We start from the raw sequence: 10,998 nt of genomic DNA on the forward strand, positions 1-10,998 counted from the left end.
TCTGAAAATTCTGTTGATAAGTTTTAACAGAAATATATTTGGAATTTGCATTTTCATTCTTCAGGAGTTCAAGTACAGAGATACTATCCTGTAACCTGAAGATTCAAAGGCACTTCCATCCAAATTCTTCACTAGCTGTTTACTGTGAATGTACATGTGAGGTTTCTGTCCAATTTGCTGGATTGAGAACTGAACCTGGAAGCAAGTCAACCTGCTGGACCATGTCTGCAGGCGCATGTTTACTTAAGCAGTGCTTAACATCTTGACTCTCTCTTGTGTTTTCTCCTTTGCTCACAAGATGATTTTTTTAAAATGTAGAGCCAGTTCAAAATATTTATTTTAAGCTAGAGTAGTTTTGCTGAGCACAACCTGTCTTTGCTTAGGACATTCTCCACACCTGCATATGGTGGCAAATACAGGGCATACATTAAAATGTATGGCTACCACAATAGGAATAATGAGGGTGGGGCCACACCCATCCTACACCTAGAGTCACCAACAAAGGAGTTCTCCTTCGTGAGTGCTCTGTCAGTTTTTAAAACCTGCCCCCTGCCCAGTCCCCTACGTAGCTAAGAGAGTACCTCAGATAGTTTCGACCAAATACTGATTCAATAGATAACAATATCCATAGAAACAAAAATGAGAGGCACACGAGCAGAAAGTTTCAGCAGCTCAAATTATGGGCTGGCTAGGCATATGTAGAGTCTGGATCCAAGCTGCACCCTTTGGATTGGAGGAGCCAGACTGAATGCCTCCCCGGGGGATGCCCACACTTTAGCAGGAGGTGCCAATCCGATGCAGGGGACCACACATCTTTATTTCCATACATACAGCTACAAGAAAGGCTAAATTATGGCATGAGGGTTGGCTGTGGCCATAACAATATAGAATCATGAAATATATATGGACAGGAAATAGTTGTACGAAGGATTGCTGATACAATATGCAATAGTGGAGGATGCGGTTTTACAGTGGAAGAAGTGCAATTACAAATACAATAATATACAAAAAAAGTAACATTTAACAAAAGCCAGAGTTCAAAGGTTGTGAGGCTTCTCCAAGCAGCAGGGGGAGGAGGATACAAAGCACTTCCTGTAGAACTCAAGCAGATGTAAGGATGGCTTGCAGGGGGGTGATAGGCAATGCCAGTTATCATCTGACACACCTCTACCAAACAGAATCAAGTTTCAGTCACACCACTGAGCCAACCCTCTTAACAAGCTTGTTGATTCTAGGGTTGCCAGCTGTTCTCACCCTGAACACTTCTATGAAGGATATAATGATGGCCACCACGGAGTGGAGGAGTATCTGCACCATAGTTACTGCAGGGGACAGATCCTCTGCAGAAAGTTAAGTTGGCACTCCTCAAGAGGGCATCCAGTCGAGTTGATGTTGAGCTGCAGGTGGTCCGGCCCACATCATTTGTTTGTATTCAACCTCTTTCCAACCACGGCAAGCTGTATCTAAAAGCAAGAGATGTGAAGGATGAACAAGAAGAAAGAAAGGTGGACACCTGTGATGCAGCTCCTATAGGAGCGTCAACCTGTTCCTCTGAGAGTGTAGTCTAGAGCAGGTCAGTTAACGTGGCCTTAAAACCAAATAAAGAAATAAAAAAAAAACCATGATGCTAAACCAGGAAAATGATGCCACCCTGCACCTCAATATCTAGCCAGAAGGGAAACTGCAGGGGGCAGTCATAGCTTGACTCTTTCCCTCCAATTACCCCAGGACAATTTTAGTTGTTTGGTGTTGTTTGGTGTGTTTGGCTGGGGGTTTTCCATAGCACAGGAACTCCATAGAGGTTCAGGTTTAGGTTAAAGATGTGCTTAAGAACTAAAACACAGTTGAGTGGCACACCACTTTAGCTCCCTTAGGCTGATGCCCTCGGGGCAGATGCAGCCGTGCCTGGGCTGCACTGAGCTGAGCTGACAACTGAATCTATTCAGCTCTCCTCTGATCAACAGGCTTAAATGTACCGGATGTTTTTAAGCTCTGGATTGTCAGATAGTTTTGGGGAATGCTGTAAAGGAGTTGGGGGGCCTTATCAAACCTATTAAAAGTGTTTTAATTCCTTCCTTTGGCCCTATCCATGTCTCCTGCAGTCACCTGATCTCCGGTCTGTTTGATGATGTTACCCAAAATACATTTAAATAATGAGAAATATTACAAATGCAAATTGGACTTTTATATCCTCAAGATACATGTAGATTAATGTTCCCTGTCACACACAGTTAGTTCTGTTTTTTGTAGCAAAGGCTCCAAGTTCACGGTAGAAAATGCTCATTCTTCACCAATATACTGTTAACAAAGTAAACAGATCGGTTCCTTCTGCATAGCTGCCATACTTTATTTTAATAATGGGGCATTTAAAGATTTTTCTAAATTCTCTTTCTGTATTTAATGTCTTTCTATTTGCCGTCTTGAGGATCTCCATACAGGGACAAAGTGACCATTGCCATCCTTCAGCTGCAGGAGGAAGGGAAGCTGCACATGATGAAGGAGAAGTGGTGGAGAGGCAATGGCTGTCCAGAAGAGGACAACAAGGAGGCCAATGCTCTGGGTGTAGAGAATATCGGTGGCATCTTCATTGTCTTGGCTGCTGGTTTGGTCCTCTCTGTGTTTGTAGCTATCGGAGAGTTCATCTACAAGGCTCGCAGGAACGCCGACATCGAGGAGGTGAGTGAGGGCCAGCAACTGCTGTTCTGTTGCAGAGTGATGATGACCAATTAAAGGTTACACTCAAAGGGAAAAGTCTCATTCATAATGAGAAGTTTGTTTTAAAGCGTTGTTGAAGAGAGGATTCATTAAATGTAGGTTGTCCAGTGTCACAAGTATTTTAAGAAAAAATTATATTCCTGCTAATTTATTCTCACACATCTCACACAGAGGCTGAGGATGAGAAATGTTTTGCTTAGTTTTTCTTTGTCGCATACTAATTAATATTTTCTAACTATAGAAGGGCTTGTCAGATGTTGTTTGCTCAGTCAAAATGTATTCAAAATCTTATTTGCACTTGGTGGTGTTAACAACAGTAAGGAACAAGATGAATTTCTGACTTATCACTGTCTGACAGTCCTACACAGCAAACACCACATTAAATACGGTAAAGAAGAGCTGGCAGCGCCAAATGACAGGAAATTAAACAATTCACTCACTGTTATTTATGTAGCTTTATTTTTTTCTCACATGCCCAAAGTATGTCACACATGATTAATGCTTGAACTTACCTGCTTTTTTGTTACAAAAAAGAACCATTCACATGATTCGTTTTTTGTTGCCTTGCTTTTCTGTCTTATTTTCTGTTTTTTTCTTTTCTGTGTCACTTACGTTACGTTACGTTTACGTCTTTTTATCTCTTTCTGTTTTCTCCTCCATTCTTTTTTTCCCATGCATGCTCGCGTCAGGCCTTTTGTTTTTTTTATGGGGTGCAGTCCCGTCAGTTCCAGCGGCGTGGCTCCACCTCCTCCTCTGGCACCTCCTTATCTACTGATCTGGAGAGCGGCAGGCTACTCGGAGATGACACAGAGTAGCCATGGCAGCACATTTACAGCACACACACAGTCTAGACGATAGGTTTGTAACTAGCTGCTCTTCTGTCTGCTCCCTCCTGAAAATACCCCATTTATCAGCACCTGTGTCAGCCAGTCCCAATAACCATTTTACCTCCAATATCTGACCCTCATGCTCATCCCACCATGTCCCTTTTTCTAATGGTTTGAACTGGTTTCAATGTATGTCTTTTCTGCTAAGGCCAGATTTTAATATGGTTACTGTGTGATTTTATACTGTGTAAATGGGTATAGTTCAGCAATCTTTCCTAACTAACTTTCCTAAGAACTAACAAACTTGTTATATGAAGAGAATCCACCTCACCTTCATGCAGGCATTTCTGCTACACAAGAGACCACCCCGTCTTATTTGCATGCTCTTGTTACACAGCATGTAAGGAGCACTTTACTAATGAAAGCCTAAAAATACAAACTCTAATTAGGAAAAACACTCAGGACATCTGGAGGCTTTTTTGAAAGTTGCAAGTATTTATATGAAACGTGTGAGTCACCTATTTGTGTCCTTTTTAGCATGCATTTATTAAAATCCAAGATAGTTTGAAAAATGTGGCATTGAAGTTCATATAAACAGTGCAGAGCTCTGCGGCGGTGCCCTGCTGTTCTCTCGCCTGCACTTAAGTATCCTTCCATCAAGTTTTACGTCATTCAGTGAAGTCTCAGGAGGCATTTGTGAATACTTTAGAGGCAGACTCTGAATGCCTTTTGGGAAATCAAAAGATAGGAAAAGTTATTTGAATATTTTCTTCCTCATTAAGCTCGCTGGTAGACTGGTTTGGTCGTCTGAAATTTGGGATAACAGTGATGGAATAACGTGTTCGAGTTAAGATGTCCCCTGACGCAGATCCAAAGCCAAAAACACAGTTGTAATTTCATAAATAACTTCTGCTGACTGCAGAACATTTTAACTGAAGTAATGAGGGATCACAGAGGGATTCTGACTTTCAAGGTCTTCCATGCTCCCCAGGACTGACCTTCATCCTTCTCCAAAATGTGGTAAAATTCTCCATGAAAATATTCAATTTGTCATTGCAAATATTAACCACCATAAAGAAGAACTATTGATCCTGTCATTAAATGAGAACTACGCCCATTTTAAAAATTCATACCTGTTATTTCTATGGTTTAAGACATTCCAAAAATATTTGTGAACATGAACAGTTCTCTCTGAATGTTCTAATTAGAGTGCTTAAACTCAAATGTGTGATGTCTTCAATAATAGTCTTATTAAGTCTGGAGCTGCTCCATAGACAATTGAATCGAATCGAATTGAATCGAATCGAATTGAAATGAAGTGAACTGAACTGAACTGAAATTTATTTTGAACATGTAAAAAAGGAAAGGAAAGAATGAACATGTAAACATACAATTAATTGAGATGTTGTAGATGACACTGAGGGCACCCAAGGAAATTTTCTGAGTATATGGGAGCATTTTCTATTTAAGAACTGAAAACACTGAAATCAAGTAAAGCTCATTTGGGTATATAAAGAAAACAGACTGTGGGTCCACAAAGTCAGGCTCCATCTATTGTCTATGGAGCAGCTTCAGACTTTATGTATCTGGCTTTGAGAGAAAGTCACTCTCATTCACAAATATTAATTAAACTCTACTAAGCCATGGAAATAACATAATGGAATTCTTTATTTGGGTTGCATCCCCTTTATAGGGTGTTAAATCAGTGAACATTACATAACTATGGTGGTCACTAAATAAATAAGTAAATGGAGAAAAAAATGGAATCAGCAATGAGTTTGATTGTTTTTGTGTTCAAATGTAATCTCAAATATTAACATTGGGACAGTCAGGTGGCAAGAATCATTAATTCTTCTTTTGACACATTTCTGATGTCAAACTGTTAATTTTAGTTACAAGCATCTCTAGAAAAGACTGAAAAATATATCTGCCCAAAGAGATGTGCACATTTCTTTCTTGGATTTTTATTTGACTTCTTTGACTCTCTTTCTAAGCCAAAAGTAAAAGGTCAAACTAATTTGAACCTGTTTAATGAATCATTTACTGAAGTAAGCCTATTTAACTGTAATCTTGCTTTATGAAGGTCATATGAGATTTAGTTCTTATTAGATAACTCAGTAGGGTTTAGTTTTTTTTTTGGTGTTCTACCCAGCCCAAAAGATATATGAATGGAATTGCTATTACCTTTATCTCCATCTTTAGAGGCTGGTACCAGGTAGGTTTTCTGCAATGATACAGTGTTACTGGTATTTGTGGGAAACTCTGCAGGAAGCCACATTCGTTTGAGAAGCCTAAGGCAAAGCCTGAGGATGAAAGAAGACCTTCTATGGTCCTTGGATGCAAAGACCAACAGATAAAAAAGGGGATGACTTTGTGCCGTGAATGATAATTTGCAAAATAAATTCAGCGAGCACCCCCTCTGGAGGAGAGCAAAATAAAAGGCAAATAAACATGATCGAAGATTAATGAGTTCAATGCGATGTATTATTCTGCAAAATCAAATAAGCCCGGGGCTCCTCATTTCAGATGGCCCTCTCTTTGATAATTTCAAATAATTACCATATTATGAATTCATAGCTTCCTGCATTACGATGTTGCACAGCAGACATTGTCCTTCATCTCTTGTCTGTGTAATTGGATTTTATGATGAGACAACAGAGTTTACAAGTCTTTTACAACTCTTTTTGATCGATTTATATTTTGTGTGCGTTTTGTCATTTCTGGTGTTTTCCTGGTGAGGCTTTAGAGCTGACCTGCAGTAATTGGCTGTCTGCTCCCATTCAGCTGCGGGCGAGCTTCTAGAAGCCACTGCTAACTAATCAAATGTCATTGCCTTAGGTTTAAAGTTAAATTAGTAAAAGCTTTCAGTTATTGCTGTATCCAACAGTTCCCTATTAGTTGATCCAGCCTTTAAAATCATGGCCATAGTTAAAAAGGTCATATGACTTTACTGGAAATCAGCTTTATTAGTGTATTAACCCAGGCCTTTAACTGTTGTTCTCTCTGGCAGTGTGTGTCTTTTAGCGCCCTGATGGAGGAAATGGGTATTTCCCTGCAGTGTTACAAAGGCGTCCGGAGGAGGTCGCGACCGCACAGCGGAGCAAGGACAGCTTGCGTCCTCTGTCAACCCAAACTCACTGCAAAGAGGGAGGGAGCGAGGCGGGACTCCAGCACGTGAGCCTTCAATCCAAGCACTGATGGAACTTAGATCAGAGACTGCTGTTTGATCACTTTTCACTTTGTTTGTGAGCCAGAGAATGACATGAAGCTGTTTCCCCGTCACCCCTGTCTTTATGTGTCTGGATAATACATTAGTGTTATACTGTAGATGTAGTTTACAAAGTCTTGGCCTTGTATCAACATTAATAATGTTAAAAGAGGTGACGACTATGAGAACAAGAGCTCTCTCATCGTATAAAAAACATTGCTGTTCCCTCATGTCTGTAGTTCACTGTTCTGAGCAGTCTGCAGAGTTGAATCTGCACACTTTATAGATACTCCCATTGTGTAAATGTATGACAATTTCACTGATTTTCAGAGTAAAAAAGACTTTTGCATTTTTTAAGCTGTTGTCCTAATTGCTTGTGTTGTTGTTTACCCTTGGCAGCGGCGTGTTTGAGCAATTGTCTTTGTGTTTGTGCCTACTGGCAGGCAGCAGAATAGCTTCAGAAGTGGATTGCTGAGCCAACTCTGGCCAGTGAAAAGAGATAAGGACCTCTAAGAAAAGTCAGGAACATACCTACTGTTTTATATCCTTCAAGCACCAAAATCACTGACAGAAACCAGCTGCCCCCTCCCCCAACACACACACACACACACACACACACACAGCCTCACAAATGCTTGCGATCATGAAATATTTCTGTCTGTGCATCAGAGAAAGGATATGATACGGTGAGAAGGAAAGGAGAAAATGAGAAGCAGTTTTTTTAATGCATGAAATTCTCGGGAGGTCAAAGACAATTTCCTTGTTCCCCTGGGAGTAACAGCCTTGTTTTTCAATAAGTCATTTTTTTTCTCTTCGCAGTTTGAAAGCCTGAGGGGAGATCTTGTCTCCCAGTAGTGACAGTGGATCTCATTGGATGTGTGCACTTAAACAAGTGGAAAGCTTATATTAATAATATTGTACAGCTTACTGTTATATAGCTTACTTACAAACAGATGTTAAGGTGCATTATGATTTATGATGGTGTGGAATTCTGATCAATAGACAAAAACTCAAATGTTAAATGGACAGTTCACCCCAAAATCAAAACTGCATATTTTTCCTCTTACATGCAGTGCTATTTATCAATCTTAATTGTTTTGTTGTGAGTTGTTGAGTGTTTGAGGTATCAGTTGTGGAAATTTTCCGCCTTCTCTTCAATGTAATAGGACTGGATTTCACGCGACTTGTGGTCCCCAAAGTGCCAAAAAGATACATTTAAAAAAAATCTACATTAATGTGTCTTTCCAGAGGTCAGTGCCTGGTTACTTAAGGTAATCCACAGACCTTGTTGTGAGCATTTTCATGTAGGAACTACTTTTTTCTACCAAAGTACACTTGCCTGAGTGCATCTACTTATGAACGAGAGGCTCATGCTCTTGACAGTGCAAGATGTAAACATTAATGGCGTCCTCCTCGGCAAAGCTCTAATGTTATATACACGTTTCCTTCTGTGTGGTGATGTGGTTTGTGAGCGTAGTTCGATATGAATTAGAAATAGTTCCTACATGAAACTGCTCACAACAACTGAGCAGCTCACACCAAAATAATTTAGATCAATAAAAAGCACCACAGGTAAGAGGAAAAATACGTATTTATGATTCTATCCCTTTAACATAAAACCTATATTTTGGAAGTAATTATCTTTATAAAAATGTATTTTAAAATGTGATTTTGTTTGATTCATTTACAAATTCAGAGACACAATTAATTCTCGGCAGCACGAATGCAGAGTAATCAGTAATATATTAAATGGACAGTCCTATACAGCTTCCACTGCGTTCTGAGCTTGATGCTACATTAGGAGCTTCCCTTTGTCCTCAAGACTGTGTCACCTCAGGGTGAAAGAAATTAATCAGAGAAGAAGAGTTCACTCATGCTCTGTGTTTCGCTGCCACCTCTCACCCAACCAGTTTAATCTCTTCTCTCTATCAGCGTGTACTTCCCCTTCAGTCTTACTGTGCACCTGCCATGTACTCTGTCAGTAAACTTGATGTACACTACATGTTCTTTCAGAAAATCCTATTGAAGCCAGCAATTCAGTGTTCCGGATTTTTTTTTTTTTTTAACTACTGCCGTAAGTAAAATCGGAATCAAGCACAGAATGCAATCATTCAGCAACACACACAAATGTCAACATGACCAAAGGTTATCTATACTGGGGAAATAGAAAGCTGGATGTTAATGGAGCACCCTAAGAATTAAGTCTTAATAAAATTCATTATCAATAATGTCAGGACTTTTAAACCTGACCTAGCATTTACCAGCTAATGCAATGACATTTCAAACCGGAAGGAGCAATAAATGGATATAAATGCTTAATAAATCACTGGAGTCAGAGGTTTTGTTGAGACATTTCTCTCGGTGGATAGTGTGCACTGGTTTGTGTGCATCCTGAGAGAATTGGACCGAGCTTTTCTTAATCTCTCCATGTAATGAGTTTTCTCTTTTTTGGTATTCAGATTAATTCTGGGATTGGGCTCAGTCCAATGTAATAGTGTTTGGTTGTCTCTAATCTCCCAACCCCATAATTCTTAATCAAAACCAAGGCAGCATTTTTTTTTTTATCATTATCTAATCCATCATGAATGAGGCCATGGATTACAACTCTGGCCTTGGCATTCTGCACGGCTGCGCAGGACACTCCTTCTTCTTACTAACCTAAAACGACCTCACCTGAACAATATTCTTCTGTGGGGCGATGCTTCACCTGTGTTCATGCCCCTGCTTGTTTCACCCACTGAAACTATTATTTGTCCTGATGATCCTGAAACGTAGAGCCCTCAACCTTGGCACTGCTGGGAGAGGTGAAAGAGAAATGGGGAGAGATAAAAGGATAGCTGCATCTGTTTGTTTGTGCCGTCAGTAAGAAGGTCAGAGATTATGATCCGTACTTCTATACCTCTCTTGCACAGATGAAGGGAAAGAGATTGACTGAAAAGTCCAGGGAAAGCATGATGGAGAGGTGGTGGTTGACATTTTAAATGTGTCCAAAATGGGGCGGTATATTGCTTTTATTGAGTCCACTTGAAGAAAAGGTCAGCAAAGCATTGAAAATCTCAATAGAGATAAATTTAGCTGGAATAAAATTTGTTGTATAAAGCCAGCTGCATTATAGAAATGCATTCTACATCAGAGAGCACTTGTAATACTCTTGTTGTGCAGTTTTATGTTTCTTAAATCTCACATATAGATCCCTCAAACCTGTTAAGTCTGGTTCACTGCACGAGGCTCTCAACTGTACATACAGAAGACTCAAATCAAAACTATGACTCCAACGTAAAAGAGTGGCAGACGTTTGAGTGTGTCCCATCCATCACAATAAGATGAACAGTCTCTCGGGCTGATAAGGCAGGTGTGTGTCAACAGCCTGTCAATGAAGACAAATGAGGAGGAGGAGGACTCTTGGAGGTGCAGAGCGTCATTTATCTCTCTCTCTCTGTTTGTCTGAGCGCGAGTGTGTGTGTCTTTCTTCCTCTCCTGCCATCTGAAAGCCTGGTTGTAAATAATTCAGGAGCAATGCTCTCATCTGCTGGTGTGCAGGTGAACTGGCCTCATGGATATAAAACTTCAGAATATTAAAGTTAATCAAATCATGAGGAAACCCTGAACAGTAATTCTTTCCAAAGAACTGCAGAGCCTGCTTCTTTATGCCTCCTTTTAGATCCATTCTTGAAAATCAATGTATACAATACTACTACTAATTCTTCTTCTTCTTCTGCTTCTTCTTCTTATTATTATTATTAGTAGTAGTATCATTATTATTATGTTTAGGCTAGGGGTGCACAAATATAAGTATATCATCGATATCAGCATGTATTGGTTTTAAAATTAAAAATCGGAATCGGCCGACATGCTGATTTCTGCCGATATTTGAAATATTTTTCTTATTTTGAACAATGAATGCATATTAGTATTTTATGTCTCCATCTGCTGGTGGGCCACCATGATAGGAGTTATGTTAAATGTCAATTCCACTACAGGAGACTTGATGACCACTGAAATTAGGTGGATAAAAAGGTGTATATATCGGTATCAGTTAATTAGTTATTGGCCAAATTAGTTGCTGGATATTGGATATCGTCAAAAAATTCAATACCATGCCTCCCTAGTGTAGGCATATTATAAATTCTTGTCATGCACATTCATACCAGCCTATAAACAGACCAGATGGAGGGCAGACTGTTATGTCCTTTACTCAGGTTTCCAGTTGATAATAAATATAAACTGTTGTTTGGATCAGATGCAGAT

The 10,998-nt window shown here is 39.7% G+C and overlaps 1 protein-coding gene across 4 annotated transcripts in view; it reads left to right on the forward strand.

The window, feature by feature from the left end:
* Positions 1-9,010, forward strand: part of grik1a (glutamate receptor, ionotropic, kainate 1a) — a 39,930-nt gene extending 30,920 nt beyond the window's left edge. The window contains exons 16-18 of one of the 4 annotated variants that reach the window (XM_088088377.1): positions 2,426-2,676; positions 3,405-3,573; positions 6,553-6,692. In XM_088088377.1, coding sequence (XP_087944503.1) covers positions 2,426-2,676; positions 3,405-3,530 — 377 coding nt within the window. In that variant the 3' untranslated portion in view covers positions 3,531-3,573; positions 6,553-6,692. Of the gene's footprint in view, positions 1-2,425; positions 2,677-3,404; positions 3,574-6,552 lie in introns of all 4 variants that reach the window. The other 3 variants (XM_042498776.2, XM_088088378.1, XM_088088379.1) reach the window with 3 other exon arrangements.
* Positions 9,011-10,998: the final 1,988 nt, after the last annotated feature.

This window comes from Plectropomus leopardus, chromosome 15 (assembly GCF_026936395.1).
Source record: "Plectropomus leopardus strain MGB_pleo_1.0 chromosome 15, ASM2693639v1, whole genome shotgun sequence".
In the NCBI taxonomy this organism is placed as follows: domain Eukaryota; kingdom Metazoa; phylum Chordata; class Actinopteri; order Perciformes; family Serranidae; genus Plectropomus; species Plectropomus leopardus.